This window comes from Notolepis coatsorum (assembly GCF_963971535.1).
Source record: "Notolepis coatsorum genome assembly, chromosome: 4".
In the NCBI taxonomy this organism is placed as follows: domain Eukaryota; kingdom Metazoa; phylum Chordata; class Actinopteri; order Aulopiformes; family Paralepididae; genus Notolepis; species Notolepis coatsorum.
The window spans coordinates 118,328,025-118,348,545 of record NC_140168.1 but is presented as its reverse complement, the minus strand read 5'-3'; the positions used below and the strand labels follow the sequence as shown (position 1 = coordinate 118,348,545).

Here is a 20,521-nt window from a genome sequence, read left to right as displayed (position 1 = left end):
ATAGTCTCCAATACCCACATCCCGTCTCCCTTGATCAATCCCTTTGTCCCCTGATCTAATCAGTCTTCCACCTAAAACCCACACCTTCCCTAAACACCCCCCCCCCCCCCCCCCCCACAGTATGCTGTTCGAAAGTTCAAATAAATTTTACTTTGAACCCACCCCCCTCGTTGACCTTGCAAACGTGCTGCCAATGTACAGTAGATTATAGTCACTGGTCATTTCCAAAATGGAGACAAATTAGCCTGCTTGATAAATTCACGATAGTCTACGTCATTTTCCATCGTATATTAGCAACTCAAATCAATTTAAAAAGTAGTGATGGTGTTTTTCCTGCCAATTTTGAGATGCAGCGTTTTGTTTTTCATTTTGTGCTCAAGGGGCACAGCGTTGCGCCTCCTCCACTAAAATATGAACATTTCATAAAGCTGTGTTGAGTTTCTTTGATGCAGATATTGGACCTCATTCTCAAACATGTTCGTAAGTGTCTTCGTAACTATCTTCGTAAAAAGTTTGTACTAACAAATTTACGAAAATCCTCTTCCGGATTCCTGAATGCGTGAAACGGTCCTCGTAAGTGGCCAAAATCATCGCAGCTGGGTTCCTGTGAATGAAGAATGTCACTCATTCTTAAACTGGAAGCCTGTTCTCGTACACCTTCATTACAGAAACTATCCACTGCATCTGGTTGGTGTTGTTGACCCTTATGAAAATAAGTTTGGCATCCAACCAGTAACCGTAAAGTGCAATAGTAACATACAATGCACAGGTGATGAAACTGGTAAAAGGCTTCATTTGGGATAAATAGTTGGTGATTGTGTTCACGTCGATTCTACAGACATCTTCGGAATTAAATCATTATAATAATAATAAATGCGACAAAATGTATCATTAACAATTATGTTTTACATTTATAGTCATGACTCAATGAGGCATTGTGAGCATTACACACACACTGAAAATGACTAAATAAATAAGAACTAAAACCAATCGTGCGGATATAGTGAAATAGACTAACGAATAGATTAACGAATTCCATATAAATCTATAGCTTATTAACGATTCAGCAGCTGATGCAGGATACTGTACACACACACACACACACACAATTTGCAATTTGCGACTGATCAAAATGAGATTAGATTAGATTAAAATGTATTGTCATCATACAGCACAAGTACAATACAACAAAAATAAGTTTGGCATCCAACCAGAGTACAAATGTAACAGTAAAGTGCAATAGTAGTCACATACAATGCACAGGTGATTAAAGGCTTCATTTTGGAGAAAATAAATAAGATCTAAACCCAATCGCGCAGATATAGCTATAGTAGAATAGACTGTATTCATATTCCATATATTGTTGGTCTTATTCATTTATATTGCTTAGTGCACACATCTTAAGAGCCAGTGGAGAAACGGCTTGGTGAGGCAGCTGCGCTCAGCGTGTGCACGCACACACACAGACACACATACTGTATATGTGTGTAATGATCGTTCCAGCAACAGTACGATTCCATTATTCGAATGACTTGCTTTATTAGAAGATCGCTGATATGCGCTGCCCCCCTGTTTCATGACCGCAGACGGAGTAGGAGGCCTTGAGAGCCAAGCGTGCAGTCGTTCAGTATTGACACTACTAAATGAGATGTCATGCTAAGATGCTAAGATGTCATGTCTTATGCATCATCACCAAGCCATTTCTCCACTGGCTCATAGATGTGCGCACTAACTTACTTACTTTATTTATCCTCTTCGTCCCGGTTGGGGCATAAGGCCGCAATCATACACTGTGCGCACTAAGCAATGTAATAAATAAATAAAACCAACAATAAATAATATCATAGAGAACAAGACAGTATATGGAATATTAATACAGTCTATTCCACTGTAGCTACATCCGCGCGATTGGGTATTTTCGGACATGGTTCGTTGAGTCATGACTATAAATGTAAAATGTAATTGTTAACACTTTGATCGCCATGGGTTAAATTCATAATTTACCATCCCTCGCCAGCTCTATTTGTCTATGGAGAAGTTCCCCTTCTTTGCAGGGCTATAACTTTTTAAATTCTATTGCTACATTGCCATTATTATGGCCCATTCAATGTCCTATATGTATTGTTCATGGTGTAGCAACGTTAAACTTTTTCATTCAAATATTCATACTAAAATATGATCTAAAGTATAAGTACCGGTATGTTTTTATCGTTTTCTGCAGCTTTCTTCAGAACGTGATTTATAGCCCTAAATGCATTATATTGATGATGAAATACAGTTTGGTAGCGATCGGCGCGAGATGAAAAATGTCAACTGGACGTACTTCTAGAATGATCTACGTATGATCTGATGATGACCGGATGGGCGGGGGATTGTTTATAATTCCGTGGGCAACGTTAGATGATTCATCCAGAGTGGGTCATATGTTCATCATAGCAGTTTATATTGAACACGTTAGAATATAACGCTGAATCTTACCGTATGTTCCTCGCGCCGTTGGACGATCAGCGTGGAGTAGACCGTTTTCGATTATGGGATGTAGAAATGCCCGATCCATTTCCAGGTTGTATAATAGTATATACGTCCAAATAACGTTGTTTATTGAGTTAGGGCGAGTGATCTATTATCCAGTGTTTCAAGATGGAGTCGCGGGAGCTATAGAGAGTGGCCGGACCACATTTGCATGAGTACTACTGGTTCAAAGGTTAATATCCGGTTGGCGATCTGCCGATCGGCCACCAGATGGCGCTCTTGAACCGCTAGAGAGTTGAGAGGAGATCACACTTGTGTCTCAGGGCCCCGGAAAGGAAATATGATTTCGATGACAGATTTTTGAAATATTGACATCAAAGACGAGTTAAGGCGTCCTCGGCGGAATGAGCATGGCGGGGAATGACGAGTTTTCGGCGGTTAAAGTGTTAATGATACAAATATTGTCATCATATTTATTATTATTATAATTATTTAATTCCGAGGATGTCTGTAGAATCTAAGTGAACACAATCCCCAATGATTTCTCCCAAATGAAGCCATTAAAAACACAGGTGACACACCAGTCTGTCTGACTTAGGACTGCCTTTTCGAGTTCGTAAATCCTGTTCGTAGCTACGAACAAATTTACAAAAAGAAGACGTTCAAGGATGCCAAAAAAGTTTGTAATTCGAGTTACGAAGACATTTGTTGGTAACTTTCTCGTAAGTCCGTTCGAGGATGAGGTCCATTATTCAGATTAGAGCCAGTCTTAAACTACTGTACCGTACCTCACCTCATGGCATGAAGCCGTCCCACCCTCCCTGTGAGCCTGACCGTCTCTGTCCTCCCCAGGCTGACCTCGGGTGCAGAGAACACTCTGTTCCACTACGTGCTGATGGAGACGGTGCACGGGGTCTTCATCGCCCCGACACACAGGGAGGTGGCCCAGCTCAGCGGCTCCATGCACCCGCAGCTCATACGCAACTTCCATCACTGCTGCCTGTCCATACGGGCCGCCTTCCAGCAGAGCCTGCCGCCCAGGGTGAGGAGAGACCATCCGGCAGTGTCCACGATAATGTGGCTTCCAGACAGTAGTGTGGATTTAAGGTTAAATATACACAGACCATGCAGCACCTCCTGATATGCCCCCTGCTAGAACAGCCCTGCACAGCATCGGACTTGGCAGAGTTCAATGAGAAGGGACAGCAATGTGTTCAGCTGTGGTTGAACCACATCTAGCCAAGCCTTGTAATTGACTGTCTTGTGGACACGACAAGAAGAAAATATAGCTGCAAGCAGCCTATACAAGGGTGCAAAGCCAAGTCACGTATACTGATGGTATAACTCCTATACAAGGGTGCAAAGCCAAGTCACGTATACTGATGGTATAACTCCTATACAAGGGTGCAAAGCCAAGTCACGTATACTGATGGTATGACTCCTATACAAGGGTGCAAAGCCAAGTCACGTATACTGATGGTATGACTCCTATACAAGGGTGCAAAGCCAAGTCACGTATACTGATGGTATGACTCCTATACAAGGGTGCAAAGCCAAGTCACGTATACTGATGTTATGACTCCTATACAAGGGTGCAGGCTAAATCACTTATATTGATGTTATGACTCCTATACAAGGGTACAGGCTAAATCACTTATACTGATGGTATGACTCCTATACAAGGGTGCAGGCTAAATCACTTATATTGATGTTATGACTCCTATACAAGGGTGCAGGCTAAATCACTTCCTCTCTGCCCTGAACTGTAAAGTCTCACAATAATGTGCCCATTTCTGTACATGAAAATGTAGAATAACAGGTTCTGTTTGTGTTTTGTTCCTCTGCATGGTGTCGCGGCGCTCCAGGGTCGTCGGGGCGGCGACCGGTCCCAGGGCAGCCAGGGTCTGGGTCCCGTGAAGGAGCATGGGGTTCTGTTCCAGTGCAAACCGGACAACTGGACGGACCAGAGGAAGCCTGCCCCCACCATGACGTACTGGGTCATAGGGTAGGTCAGGTAACCCTTCTTCAACTGCTGAGCACCTTTTAACAAGCACTGCCAAGGTGGCCTGCATTACAGACACACTTACCAACCACAGCTACAACTGGTCATGGGTTATGGTGTCACTGTCCCAGCCTGGTCATGGGTTATGGTGTCACTGTCCCAGCCTGGTCATGGGTTATGGTGTCACTGTCCCAGCCTGGTCATGGGTTATGGTGTCACTGTCCCAGCCTGGTCATGGGTCTCAAACTCTCACAATGACCCGGGGCCACTGATGGTCCTGTAATTTGACAAGGGGGCTACTTCCTGGATGTATAAAAAAATATATATAAAGAAATTACGCAAACTATCAGCCAGGAAAGATCTGCTGCTCTAGATGGGGAACTCAATATTATTTCACCTACAAAACATTAAAAGACCTCGATAGATCTGTTGGAAGCTTAACTCATTGACTGACACGCTGGCCGCGCAGCCTGCGGTCAGTAGGCCAGCTTTTCGTGACTGTTTTCGCGATAATTCATGATCTTTGCGGAGCTATTTGTATATTCTATATTATAGCTATGGGGAAAATGGTACGGCTCATTTGACAGACACTATTTGCAGTACAACATGTAAAAAGGCGTTCGTTTCTACACACTGTAGTTTGTAGTTTATTAAGCCACTGTGATCGTTACATAAACACGTTTCACGTTCGGTAAAATAGACATAGGGGGTCTATCCCTAGGTAATCCAAAAAGAATAATTCCAATGATCCCATCACAAGTTTATATGTAATTACACGTGTCTACTGGACACTATAGGTTCCGAGGCGAGCAGATCTGCTTGCGATTGCTTTGGAAGAGCTCCTCCCCCACTGAGCGAGCATCGATGCTTCGGTGCATTCATTGCCAATACTGCTGCCTTCTTATCAGAGTTCAAATGGTAGACGATACTGCCATCTGGTGAGATTCGATCGGCATTGCAGTTCCAGCGTATGTGGCTGTGCCAAAGTGATTCAGAGCGGTCCGGGCGAGTCTGTAGAGCGGGGATCAAAGGAAAAAGATCAAACGATCTAATAACGAGTATACTCGTTGTTGGTGGAGATTGAGTTAAAGAATGCATAATGTTGGGCGGCTACGTGGCGTAGTGGGCAAGGCGCTCGCCACGAATGCGGAGACGCTGGGCTCGCCTGTTCGAATTACAGCGATGTGTCATCTGAGAGGATTCAATAAATGTTCTCTTACATTTGCACAGGTCTGCAGTGGTTTAGGGTAAATAAATTGTCAGGTTGAATTTGATTCACGTCCCTGGCCTCCGTGTACGTGTTTACCTTCGGTACGAGAAGCACCTCTCCACTCCACGCGACTGAGACGACCAATAATGAGATCTCCTTACCGCCCCACTAAGTGAGCCGCGCGCCCCCCGGGCCTCTCCGTTACGACTGCAGTGAATGAACTGTGTGGCAGCTGCCGACAGGAGAGGCCAGATTACAGGGAGGTTGTACCGCGTAGGAATGACTGACTGTGCTTTGGTCTTCAGGTCTGTTTCTGTTGGAGAGGCTCCCAGTCTGAGAGAAGGGAAGAGAGGAGAGGAGAAAGAGAGGGAGGGGTGAACGGTTAGAGCAGGGGTCAGGAACCTTTTTGACTGGGAGAGCCATAAAAGCCAAATATTTCTAAATATATTTCATTGAGAGCCATATAGTATTTTTAACGTATAATAAATTAAATATGTCTTACTTTTAATGCAACTTCTGGTGCTGCATGGTTTTGCTGATGGCCTTGTAATCTGGTTCATACGTGCTGAGGTTGAGCTTCATGCAGGCGTTGAGGCTTCCATCAGTTAAACGTGAGCGTAGGTTGGTCTTAATGTTCCTCATGCGAGAATGACTGCCCACATGCATATGTAGAGCCAAACATGGTCAATACGGCAATACTCACGCTGCATTGTGTGGTATGTCACAGGAAGCTCGTTCCAAGTTTTAAGAATCAGCTGGTCTTCAGGTTGAAGATTTTTTATTTCTGTCCACTTGTGTTCCCTCGCCAGCTCTGCTCGCTATATCTTCAGCTACAGATACTATTAGCTGTATCTTCAAAACTAATTTCTGTTTACTTTAAAATGACACAGTATTATTAAGAAATATCACAAGTATTTAAAAAAAAAAAAAAAAAAAAAAAAATTACTCAAAGATTTCTGGGAGCCATATGCTGTCACCAGAAGAGCCATATATGGCTCACGAGCCATAGGTTCCCGACCCCTGGGTTAGAGGGAGCAGAGGGGAGAAAGAGCTGATTGATTGATTGAAAACTTTATTAACAGATTGCAGAATGGGTACAATACAGACACAGTACAGCTCAATACACACAATTGTTACGGGGATGCAGACCAGAGAAAGACTTTCGTCTTGTTTACATCAGGGTCCCCCATTTTCAATTAATCAGGAAAGCTTTCACTGAGAAATGGGAAGCAAAGAGAAACAGATAATAATTTGTACAGCACCTTTCATACAAGAATTGCAGCTCAAAGTGCTTTACAGCAGAAAAAGACAGGCACAAAACAAAAACGAACCATAACTAACCTTACTGTCATGCACTTGTCCTAATATATACAAACCTACACTGTAGTACTCAACACTTTGATGAACATTATTACTCAGCTGATAGAGTTGTGCCCTTCCTGATGACGTGTCGTACAGAACTTGTAAGTCGCTTTGGATAAAAGCGTTCTGCTAAATGACTAAATGTAAAATGAGCACATAAAGTGCAGACATATAAAATCAAAGTACGTTTTTCACATTAGGATCTAGCATAACAATAGGCCACTTTGTTTATGGTTTGATTCTATGGCATAATGACATAAAACTAGCATAAAAGGATAGCAGCAGTAATAAAAAATAGAATGGACAGAGTAAAGTAAAGTGCAGTAAGATCAAGGGAGAGAGAGATCCTCTCTCAGAGCTCCTTGGGGAGAGTCCGCCTGTGTAGCTGGTCCCAGAGAGAGACGTCTGTCCGCCTGTGTAGCTGGTCCCAGAGAGAGACGTCTGTCTGGGTGTGTAGCTGGTCCCAGAGAGAGACGTCTGTCTGGGTGTGTAGCTGGTCCCAGAGAGAGACGTCCGCCTGTGTAGCTGGTCCCAGAGAGAGACGTCTGTCTGGGTGTGTAGCTGGTCCCAGAGAGAGACGTCCGCCTGTGTAGCTGGTCCCAGAGAGAGACGTCTGTCTGGGTGGAGACAGGGGGTCCCCAGAGAGAGACGTCTGTCTGGGTGGAGACAGGGGGTCCCCAGAGAGAGACGTCTGTCTGGGTGGAGACAGGGGGTCCCCAGAGAGAGACGTCTGTCTGGGTGGAGACAGGGGGTCCCAGAGAGACGTCTGTCTGGGTGGAGACAGGGGGTCCCCAGAGAGAGACGTCTGTCTGGGTGGAGACAGGGGGTCCCCAGAGAGACGTCTGTCTGGGTGGAGACAGGGGGTCCCCAGAGAGAGACGTCTGTCTGGGTGGAGACAGGGGGTCCCCAGAGAGAGACGTCTGTCTGGGTGGAGACAGGGGGTCCCCAGAGAGAGACGTCTGTCTGGGTGGAGACAGGGGGTCCCCAGAGAGACGTCTGTCTGGGTGGAGACAGGGGGTCCCCAGAGAGAGACGTCTGTCTGGGTGGAGACAGGGGGTCCCCAGAGAGAGACGTCTGTCTGGGTGGAGACAGGGGGTCCCCAGAGAGAGACGTCTGTCTGGGTGGAGACAGGGGGTCCCCAGAGAGACGTCTGTCTGGGTGGAGACAGGGGGTCCCCAGAGAGAGACGTCTGTCTGGGTGGAGACAGGGGGTCCCCAGAGAGAGACGTCTGTCTGGGTGGAGACAGGGGGTCCCCAGAGAGAGACGTCTGTCTGGGTGGAGACAGGGGGTGGAGACAGGGGGTCCCCAGAGAGAGACGTCTGTCTGGGTGGAGACAGGGGGTCCCCAGAGAGAGACGTCTGTCTGGGTGGAGACAGGGGTCCCCAGAGAGACGTGTGTCTGGGTGGAGACAGGGGGTCCCCAGAGAGACGTCTGTCTGGGTGGAGACAGGGGGTCCCCAGAGAGAGACGTCTGTCTGGGTGGAGACAGGGGGTCCCCAGAGAGAGACGTCTGTCTGGGTGGAGACAGGGGGTCCCCAGAGAGACGTCTGTCTGGGTGGAGACAGGGGGTCCCCAGAGAGAGACGTCTGTCTGGGTGGAGACAGGGGGTCCCCAGAGAGAGACGTCTGTCTGGGTGGAGACAGGGGGTCCCCAGAGAGAGACGTCTGTCTGGGTGGAGACAGGGGGTCCCCAGAGAGACGTCTGTCTGGGTGGAGACAGGGGGTCCCCAGAGAGAGACGTCTGTCTGGGTGGAGACAGGGGGTCCCCAGAGAGAGACGTCTGTCTGGGTGGAGACAGGGGGTCCCCAGAGAGAGACGTCTGTCTGGGTGGAGACAGGGGGTCCCCAGAGAGAGACGTCTGTCTGGGTGGAGACAGGGGGTCCCCAGAGAGACGTGTGTCTGGGTGGAGACAGGGGGTCCCAGAGAGACGTCTGTCTGGGTGGAGACAGGGGGTCCCCAGAGAGACGTCTGTCTGGGTGGAGACAGGGGGTCCCAGAGAGACGTCTGTCTGGGTGGAGACAGGGGGTCCAGGGGGTCCCCAGTCGAACAGCTGGAAGAAACATAAATGAACAGCTAGGGTTCGATTGCAACTGAATTCTGCACATATTCATTAAAAGCTCCTCATTCGTAGGGCGGCGTGTCGGTGGTGAGGCTTCAGTTGGATATTACACAAGGTGGTATTTCTACTTACTATTTATTCTTACTGTATATATATATATATATATCCACATGTCTGTACATACCTGCATAATAATCCTTTTTACATATCTGTCAGGGCTTGACATTAAGGCTTGTCCTATTGTCCGGGACAAGTAAAAAAAAATGGTCGGACAAGCATAATACAATTTTACTTGTCCGACTGGACAAGTAAAAAATATATATATATTCCCCAAACGAATAGTAACGTTATTCCATATGATCAGAAAGTGCCTGTCTCACAGTGTCACACTGGAAACTCTCAATCTCTGTACGTCAATATTACTTGTCCTGGACAAACGGCGAGCATCTTCTGAGTGCTCGCCTAGTTGACACTGACAGTAGCACGAGACCCGCGGAAATATCAGAATGTTTAATAGAATGTTTAATAAAAGTTGGTTGTTTTGTTGTTACCTGTTGATCTAATGTGCCTATTGTTAAAATAAATTATTTCAAATAAAAATACAATTATTTATTTGAATGGTGTTATTTATGACAATAACAACTATACCGTAATAACAACTATATAACTATAGGCGTAGACCAGGTTTTAACCCCTGGTGGTCAAGAGAGAGGGAGATGAGGAAGATGAGCTGGTGCTGATGGGGAGTGAAGATGAGCTGCAGGACTGATCATACAGTATATACCCCACACACACAAATGCACACACACTGTGTTTAAGTTATTAAATCATAATAATTGTTCAAATCTCTTGTCTGTTTTATACATTTTTTAATATGCCTTTATTTTCACAAGTACATTTCGGACAAGTAAGTTTAGCTTTCGGACAAGTAAAATATCTGAGCCACTTGTCCGAAGTTAATGTCAAGCCCTGTCTGTAGATACTATATCTATATTATCTGTACATATCCCTTACCTACTCTTACTAGTTACACTGCTGGCCAGTATGACTTACTACCATAATGTCTTTATACCTGTATCACTGTAGTACATATTAATACTACAACCCTGTACATACATCTGATTAGCACTATACTCAGTAGTACTCGTTTATATATTTTATACCCAGTTTTTTTCCAGTCAAACGTCTGTGTATCATTTAACTAGCGTTGACGTGGCGGTTCATTGCATTCTTCACAAAAGACAAAACGTTCTTAAAGGACCATACCAGTGTCTTTCACATGTGGGTTCTCAGTGTTTCCCCTGAAAAAAAATTCAACAGCGGTGCTGTGCGCACTCTGCCGGAATCCATATTAGCGCACGCTGCCGGAGAAATAACTTAAAACTACCTTAGAATTGTTCGAGATAGGTTATTCAAGTTCATGGAGTCATGTGCGTGTGAATTTGCTAGGATGTTTTTGGTGTCCGCTGACACTAGAAGTGCTCTGGAGGCCCAGGTAGCTGCAGATTTGTACACTGCAAAAAATGTATCTTATCAAGTGAAAATATCTTGTATTTGGTACAATAAGTCCAATATTGAGTAGAATTATCTTATTCCACAGATAATTTTGCTTATTTCTTTCTTGATTTTGGTCCATTTAATCTTGTTTTTTTTTATTGATCTTTTTCCCCCTCCTTTTTCCTCCGATTTTCTCCCATCCTAATGTTAGTCGTTATGCCAATTCCCAATCCCCTTCCTGGTCGCTGCGCACTTACCGCCCACAGTCGGTCTGGGAGAGTGGAGGCTACCACGACAGTACCACGTGCTTCCTCCGACACACGTCTAGCCAATCAACCGCTTCTTTTCACCTGGCAGCGCGGACTCTCACTGAGAGGGCGTAGCGTGTGGAAGGATCACACTATCCAACTTAGATCCTATCCGCGCTTAGCAGGCGCCCCGACCGAACTGTAGGAGTCGCTGTTTACAACGACCCGGACCCACCCCGCCAGCTTCTCCCACCCTCTAATACTGCCAATGGACCTGTCTCAAAACCCTGCCCTCTTTTCTTGATCCTCCAATCACAGCTGTCGCAGAGGTAAGCGACAGCTGTGATTGGAGGATCAAGAAAGGGGGCAGGGTTTGAGACAGGTATTAGTGTGAACGGCCAGCCAAGCTGGTGACAACCCCGGAGCTGTGAGCTGGATTCGAACAGGCGAATCCAGCGTCTCCGGGGTTGGTGACGAACACAATCTCCGCTACGCCACCTGACCGCCCCCATTTAATCTTGTTTTAATAAAATGTTAATCTTGTTTTCTTAAAACAAGATTAAATTGACATCTGAAAAAAAGCTCAATTATCTGCCAGTGGGATGAGGTAATTCAAGATAATTCTACTCAATATAGACTTATTGTACCAAATCAAGATATGTTCACTTGATAAGATAAAAAATATTTGCAGTGTAGTTGTAATCAAAGTAAATGTCAAGACTATATACACTATTTGTATTGAACATAGATAGATGATTTAATAGATCATATAAATACTAACATACTAACTGTCTAACACACAAATCATAACACTACAACAGCACTTTACACCTAAGAAGTCTCAGTGGCATAGACTACATTCTGCCTTAGAGCATTTCATTTTCCTGGGCTTTTGAAAGAAAAGCTCCAGGGCTCTTTGGTAGGGAATTCACTGGTAGGGGGTCCATTGATGCTGAGACGCATACAAGCGGCCAGATGGTCTCCCTGCAGCCTTTTCCTCAGGTCAGTCTTTTACATTAAGCACCCCCCACAGCCCAAATGAAATGATAAAAAAATAATAATTATATATATTTTAATAGTCTAGTTCATAGCAGCGGCGGTCCTAATTCAGCAGCGGCGCATATAAGGGGAACACTGGGGTTCTGTTAGATTATAGTGTCTCAGCCCTCTTCATCATTATCAGCCTTCATCTCTGTCTTATCGATCCTCTGCGTTGTGTATTGTTTTGTATTATAGAGGCAATCATTCGGTAGAATTTCGTACTCCCACCGCTGACTGGCTAAAACACTATCTCTTCTCCCGGGTTGCATTCGTAAACAAGACGTTGAAAGTCCAGGTTGTATTAGAAAGGATAGTTTATTCACATAAACAAAGGTTCTCGTACAGAATGAAACAAATTGAAAGTCTTATTCTTGCCTTGATGGAAAAATCACTGTGCTGCTATTTTTTCATAATCTTTTCGTTCAGCGTTTCTCTGATTGGCCACACGGCCACGTGACCGCCCTAGCACACGCCCTTATCCGTTGAGAGACGCGGCAGACGCGGCAGAGAATGAGCTGGGGAGGAGCAGTCGATGGGGAAGAAGGGAAGGAGGAGGGTGGGAATGCCGAAATATCGGATGTGTTGTGGTGGTCTTGTTGACGAGTGGAGTTTGGGCGAAGATGGTTGTAGGATTTGCGGCTTGTGTAAACATGTTGACGAGTTGATGGTATGGGATTTGCCGTATCCGAGCCCTGTTTCCCCCAAGGGTTTGAGGTCGGGAGCCAGAAGTAGCAGTAGGAGTGAACGAAGCCTGTCGCCGTTTTCGGGCCCTAGTTCCCCCCAGGGTTCGACGTCGGGAGACAGGGCGGGTAGAGCAAGCAAGTGCAATTCCAACAGTGATGGGAATGGCCGTGATGAAGGAGAGGGGTTGGCTAGTGATATGGAGTGTACAGTAGGAGAGGAAAACGAGGGAGAGGGGTGGGAAAAGGTGGGGAAAAAGAGCAGGGAAAGTGGGGGGAAGGGGAGTAAGAGGAAGAAAGAGGGGGGAGATAGCTTGAGTGGGTCAGAGGATGAGGGTAGAGAGAAGGAGTTTGTAGGGTTGAATGTAGTGGTGCGATTCGAGGGAGTAGACGGAGTTAGGAACATAGAGCCGAGTCAGCGGTCAAAACTCATTAGAGCACAGTTAGGAGAGGTAAGGTACGGAAAGGTGTTAGACGATGGGAACTTGTTTATAGGGTGTGTAAGTGTAGTGCAGGTAGAGAAGGCAAGGGAAATGAAGAGCATTGGCAAAGTGAAGGTCTGTAGAGTAGTGATAGTAGGGGAGAAAAGGGATGGTGGGTGCAAGGGGTTGATTAGTGGAATTCCAATTAAGGTTAGTATGGAGCAGCTGTTAGAAGAGTTGAGGAGTGACAAACGTAATGGGAAAGTTAAGAGTGTAGATAGGATGAAGAGAGGTGTAGAGAAGGAGGTGACAGGGACGATAGTTATTCAGTTTGAGGGTGAGGTTAGTCAGAGTATTTTTAGGGTTTTTGGCATATAGGGTTAGGGAGTTTTTTTGCCGAAACCGTTGAGGTGTTACAGGTGCCAGGAGTTTGGACATATAGCTAGGTCATGTAGGAAGGGACAGAGATGTGGTAGATGTAGTGGGGAGCATAAGTATGGGGAGTGTGAACAGGGAGTGGAGCCGAGGTGTTGTAGTTGTGGTGGGAAGCATAGTGTAGCGTATTGGGGTTGTGAGGCAATGAAGCGAGAGGTAGTGGTACAGCAGGTGAGAAGGGAGGATAGGATTTCGTATGCAGAGGCAGTTAGGAAGGTAGGACAGGGAAAGCAAGGTAAGGAAGGAGAAGGGCATTTGGCAGTAAGGGTAGTGCAGGAGGATCAGGGGAAGCAAGGTGAGGATCAGGGGTTTAGAAAAGGGCATTTGTCAGTAGAGGAAGTACAGGAGGAGAAAGAGAGGGTGTGGGGGGAGAAGTTGGAGATAGTGGCATTTGTGACAAGAGTAGTGAATACAATAGTGATGGTTAGCAGTAGGACAGAGAGGTTAAAGTTAGTAGTTGAAGCAGCAGTACTAGACATGGGTATGAAGGGGTTGACAATGGGGCAAGTATCAAGGGAGTTAGGGAAGTTAGGGAAGAAGGTTGTTGTGAGTGATCAAGTAAGAGAGTTAGGGAAGGTGGTGGTGAGTGTTCAAAAAGCCAGAGTCAGCCCACAGGAGGCAATGAATGACTCATAGATTAGGTTTGGATAGGGTGGTGATGTTAGGGATGGGGTTTTGTTTTGTGTGTTATGGGGTTTAAGTACAGTATGTGGCGGTATGCGCCTTTAGTGGTCGCGATCTGCCATTAATTCACTGAAGAAAAAGAAAAAGAAGAAAAAGAAAAAGAAGAAAAAGAAAAAGAAAAAGAAGAAAAAGAAAAAGAAAAAGAAGAAAAAGAAAAAGAAAAAGAAAAAGAAAAAGAAGAAGAAGAAGAAGAAGAAGCTGGGATCATTTGGTGGTCGAACCAGTTCAGACAGAGGTGTTTATTTATATTAATAAACATATCTACTAGAAACACTGGTGTTCTGTTGTGACTGTGCTAAACTCTTCCACCACATGACCGACATTTGACATACAGTACACCTCCTATCTATGTTGGGATTATGTTGTAACGTTATATGTTATTTCGCCCGTGGAGGCTGCTGAAGCGCCAGCGGGGCGACGCGGTGGTTTGTCCCCGGCTTCCTTGACTCGGTCCAGCTCCAGCAGCAGCGGCCGTGCTCCGTTGTAGAAGCCCTTCAATGACAGCGCTCTCATATTTTGCGAATGCATAAACTATATCTTAAATTATGGCTATGTGTCTAATATGGCTGTCGCGAAGTCATTGATAAGCGACAGCCATATTAGACACATAGCCATAATTTAAGATATAGTTTATGCATTCGCAAAATATGAGAGCGCTGTCATTGAAGGGCTTCTACAACGGAGCACGGCCGCTGCTGCTGGAGCTGGACCGAGTCAAGCCGGTGGCGGCGCACGGAAGCCGGGGACAAACCACCGTGTCGCCCCGCTGGCGCTTCAGCAGCCTCCACGGGCGAAATAACATAACGTACAGTACAGCGTACAGTTCCACACTGATGTACAGTGACACCCAGAGTTTCTAGTTACAGTAGTGACGTGTCAATCGAGATAGTCCTAACAGTGTTTATAGTCCTAACAGTGTTTATTAGTAAGAGTCAGATAGTCCTAACAGGACTATCTGACTCTTAATAATAAACACTGTTAGGACTCTTAATAATAAACACTTAGGACTATCTGACTCTTAATAATAAACACTAAGTGTTTATTATTAAGAGTCCTAACAGTGTTTATTATTAATTAACGTCATAAACCAACTACCAGATTTATTTTGCACCAGGGAACTTGAAGGTTCCTGCCGCTTGTGCTCGCGGCAAAAGGGGGCGGGCTAGCGGCGTGGGGTCGTGGCCAATCAGAGAAAAGCTGAACACAAGTTGGTTGCCTTTAATATTCACGCGGGACGCGCATTATAAATGGCTTTTTCTGTGTTTAGCATGGTTTTATAGTAATAGGAGTTAGTATCAATGGGTCTGTGTCTCTAATTACCATATTGACTCATCATCAGTCTAGTCTCGAGTTCATCCCTCACTCAACTAAGCTGTTCAGAGAGAGAGAGAAGAGTAGAGAAGCAGCACATACTCATTTACACACAACCTGGGCTGGACCTCACGCGGGGAAGCAGCAGTAGCGCATACTAATTTGCGCCGTCTCCCTCTCTCTGTGCCAGTCGCAGACTGTATGGATGACTGTCACTCAAAGTGCTTATGGGCGGAGCCAGGCCAACACAGCCTGAAATCCAAAAGCAGGGGTGTAAAGTACTTGAGTAATTGTACTTCGTTACTGTACTGTTTTGGGGGATTTGTACTTTACTCAAGTATTATTAGGTTTGTATACTTTGTACTTTTACTCAATTACATTTCAGAGAAAAAAAACATACTTTTTACTCCTTACATTTAAAATGCAGACCTACAAAGTACAAAGTACAAATCTCTCGGCGGTCAGCTGGCGTAACGGAGATTGCGTTCGTCACCAACCCCGGAGCGGCTGGATTCGCCTGTTCGAATCCAGCTCACAGGCTCCGGGGTTGTCACCAGCTTGGCTGGCCGTTCACACTAATACAATTGGCAGTATTAGAGGGTGGGAGAAGCTGGCGGGGTGGGTCCGGGTCGTTGTAAACAGCGACTCCTACAGTTCGGTCGGGGCGCCTGCTAAGCGCGGATAGGATCTAAGTGGGATAGTGTGATCCTTCCACACGCTACGCCCTCTGTGAGAATCCGCGTTGCCAGGTGAAAAGAAGTGGTTGATTGGCTGGACGTGTGTCGGAGGAAGCACGTGATAGCCTCCACTCTCCCAGACAGACTGTGGGGGGTAAGTGTGCAGCGACCAGGAAGGGGATTGGGAATTGGCATAACGACTAACATTGGGATGGGAGAAAATCGGAGGAAAAAGGAGGGGGGAAAAGATAAAAAAAAAAGTACAAATCTCACAGGTCCAACCATTGTAATTAGTATATTTTAATTGTTTATCTGGCCGAACTAACATTAACGTTATTAATGCTGGGACCGCAGGTAAACAGCCAATCAAATCCCCATCAATGGAAAATGAACCTGTCCATACCCATGCTAATTGGTGCTTGTGCAACACTAGAAAGCGGGGATCTTTGATTAAACACCTGCTATCAGAAGAATAGACAGTCAGATCCGCATTATGCTGTGGTTAATATTGTGATATTATTCAGGGTACTCCAGTATTCTGTCTTTAATATTGTGATATTATTCAGGGTACTCCAGTATTCTGTCTTTAATATTGTGATATTATTCAGGGTACTCCAGTATTCTGTCTTTAATATTGTGATATTATTCAGGGTACTCCAGTATTCTGTCTTTAATATTGTGATATTATTCAGGATAATCCAGTATTCTGTCTTTAATATTGTGATATTATTCAGGATAATCCAGTATGCTGTGGTTAATATTGTGATATTATTCAGGATAATCCAGTATGCTGTGGTTAATATTGTGATATTATTCAGGATACTACAGTATTCGGTCTTTAATATTGTGATATTATTCATGCTGTTATGTGAATGCCGTCCATGTTAGTTTACCTTCAATGGAGAAGTGCATTAAATAATTTTAATAAAAAAAAAGTGTCCTCTTCTTTCATTTCAGCATCGTCTATCGCAGAACACATTCCATTGTGGGCAGAGTGTCTGCTTGGTTTCATTCCAGCCTTTAAACACCGCTGATGATTTCACTAATTGGCTCACCTCTTCAACTAACTCACCCGGTCCGGTGCAATGTATAGTTAAAATGAAAACTTGGCCCACGATGGAATGAGTTTAAGACCCCTGGTCTATCCCTTTAAAAAAAAATCTTTTACTTTTTAGTACTTAAGTACATTTAAAAGTAGGACTTTTTTTACTTTTACTAAAGTGTTTTTTTTGCCAGATACTTTGACTTTTACTTGAGTCAGATTTTGAGACGGTACCCATACTTTCACTTAAGTATAATTTCTGGGTACTTTTTACACCCCTGTCCAAAAGGAGAAACATGTGGCTTTTGAGTACTTGATTAGAAATATAAAACAATGCATTTTTTTTTAATAAAACCTTACAGATGTGTTCAATACTCACAGGAATTGTGTAAAGTTGCCCAAATAGTGCTAGGAATAGCAATGCATGTCCCCTTTAAGAAAAAAATAGTCCTTTATTCACAAACTCCTGTTTATGTCTTTGTTCCAGGAGGATGCTTCTGGAACCCGTGCCTCAGGAGTTCTACGTGTGTTTCCACGACTCCGTGGCAGAGGTCCCCGTGGAGATGGCCTTCCGGCTGTCCTTTGGTCTGGCCTTGTGACGCTCCCTCTGCTCCAGAGAGAGATGTACTCTGGTGAAGAGGTGGAAACTAACACTACAGGGTTCTAGAAGACCAGAGAGAGATGTACTCTGGTGAAGGTGGGAACACTACAAGGTTCTAGAAGACCAGAGACGAGATATGTACTCTGGTGAAGGTGGGCACACTACAAGGTTCTAGAAGACCAGAGGTGTACTCTGGAGGTGGACACACTACAGGGTTCTAGAAGACCAGAGAGAGATGTACTCTACTTTAGATTGTATTGTGTATATGTATATTCCTCTTTACTTACTTTTTTTTTACTGTATGAAGCACATTCTCGGGGGCTCATACAGAACCAAGCATTTCACCGTAAAGTATGTGTATTTTATTGTGACAATTAATAAACAAACTTGAGTGGTGGAAACACTACAGGGTTCTAGAAGACCAGAGAGAGGTGTTCGACTTGTACTTTGCTTTGTGATCAATAAGTCATAACCCCAAAACGTTAAATGGCGCCCATTTATTAAATGATTTTACATTTTTGCAAAGCAGCATGTCTTGGTATACTTTGGTTATGACTTCATCACAAAGTACAAGTCAAATGTTTTTCCTTTTATTTATTTTATGTTCTTGGATCCAAAGAGCAGCTGTTTTTTGTATTGTGGTAATGAGGGACAAGGCTTCTCTAACCTGTAGGCCACCGTGACCCCAGACCCATTTAACCTGTTGTCTAGTGTTAGTCCTTGTATCAAGAGCTCAGTCAAGCAGTTAAGAGAAGTCTTACCTCTGTGTGATGTCGTGTACAAGCCACCAGTGGCCACTGCTGTCCGCTGTCAACACCACCATTCCTCCCAGGTGCCGGGAGCTCCTCATTCACTTCCATTCATTTTTGGGGATCTATTTGGAGGGCCTTGCATGGAATGGGGGTTTGGGGAGTGGTTACCATGGTTACGTCCTGCCTCGATGGAAGAAAGACTCTAGACGCTCTGTTTCCCGTCACCCTGCTGCCTAACGAGGAGCCTTCCTAATTGGGCGCCGCCTCGCTTGAACGTGACGTCAGGGCGGTGGCTCCCGTTTCCACGGCAACCCAAACTATTCCCGGACAGCGGATCTCTGGCCCAGATCCTGTAGTGCTGGTTTCCACCCGGGCGGCAGAGGATAACCACGGCCTTCAGAAATAGATGACTGGACACAAGACTGAAGGTAGTTCCCTGTTATCCAGCCCACTACAGGTTTCTGCTGGCCTTGTAGTTCTCTACCGCTGCTTTCCACAGATACTGTGTGTGTGGATGAGAAGCAGTGAATACCTCAAACTGTACCTTTTAAAGGGCTGGGGATGCACCTACACTGGACATCAGGCTGATCAAGACACACATGTGATCACATGTCACGTTTTAGAAATCTAAACCAGTGATTACATTTTCTGTATTTTTTGGCACATTAAAAGCAAAATAATTTGTATTCAATCTTGATATTTTTTTTTTGTGTCCAGTGACCCCAAACGAATTGACTTCTCAAACCCTGCCCTCTTTTCCTGGATCCTCCAATCACAACAGCTGTGATTGGAGGATCAAGGTAAAGAGGGCAGGGTTTGAGATAAGTCAGTTGTCTTAACACTTTGTATGCCACTCACGGCTATTCTCGGGTTTACGCCCCGACCGTTGAATGCCATGTCACGAGTATTCTCGGGTTTTTTTATTTTTATTTTTTTATTAGCGATCTGAAATCATATTGCATCATGCGAGCCTACCGTTGGAGATCCAGGGACCGCCGGCGCTCAGATGTGAAAAAAGCGCCCCCTATCGTCTCCCAGATGGTAAATCACCCTTTTGGAATGGACTCAATGAAAGTGAATGGGAGAACGGATTTCTGACTCCAAATTTTACTTCTCACTGATGCAGCCGGGGTCTACCAGAGTTCATTCTGGAGCCTCTGAGCCACGGCGAATATGGGTTAAATACTGTACACACGATGGATCAATACATTTATCGATTTTTTCGAATGGCGATCGGAAATTGGAATAAACCATTTGGATACCATCTGACCTCAGGTAAGGAATCTATGTTATCAGTGTTAGGATAATCACTCGTTTTCACGGATATATAAGCGTTTATGTGATATGGCTGTTTTGACTGTAAAAGCCATGAGGAAATAAGAGCAGCGATTATCAGCGCACGGCACGAGCGTGCGTGCGCACACATATACTATCGATCATCTAGCGTTTATTTGAAAACGATTCATAAATAGGCAGACAAATGACAACGTTCTGGAATATTCCAGTAAAAGGCGATTATCATAGGCATGGGTGGTTTTTTCCCCGAAAACGGGTGATTTTCAAAATGCTATCAAATGGAAATGAAGCAATAAAAATACAATCTGCCTTGACAACACTGACTGGAAAATGATTCTTTGATAAGCGATGGGCAGATTAGACACATAGCCATAATTTAAAACATAGATTAGGCGATATTAACGTTAACATTGGCCGTGGATGGTGGCATTCAAGGGTGTAAAAAGGAAAACACGGCTGGCGCTCAAAGTGTTAAAGGAAAACTCCAACATTTTGGGAAATTAGCTTATTTAACATCTTCCCTGGAGTTAGACAAGAAGATACATACATTTTTTGTCTGCGTGCATTTAGCTTAGGGAACAGTCGCTCCGTTAGCGTAGCTTAGCTTCATCACTGGAAGTGGGGGAGGGTTAGAGCCTGACGTTCCCTACAGTGCCCTACAGTCACCAAATACACTCCAAATACAACTCAAACGTTCCTGTAAACATGTTGTGACCTGTGTATTTACCACGT

At 44.9% G+C, this 20,521-nt stretch overlaps 1 protein-coding gene across 2 annotated transcripts in view; it reads left to right on the top strand.

Moving 5' to 3' along the window:
* The window catches only part of intu (inturned planar cell polarity protein), a 225,415-nt gene extending 205,092 nt beyond the window's left edge, over nucleotides 1-20,323 (top strand). For both annotated transcript variants that reach the window (XM_084312228.1, XM_084312227.1), the window contains 3 exons: nucleotides 3,325-3,514; nucleotides 4,338-4,477; nucleotides 17,628-20,323. In XM_084312228.1, coding sequence (XP_084168354.1) covers nucleotides 3,325-3,514; nucleotides 4,338-4,477; nucleotides 17,628-17,739 — 442 coding nt within the window. In that variant the 3' untranslated portion in view covers nucleotides 17,740-20,323. The remainder of the gene's footprint in view (nucleotides 1-3,324; nucleotides 3,515-4,337; nucleotides 4,478-17,627) is intronic.
* Nucleotides 20,324-20,521: the final 198 nt, after the last annotated feature.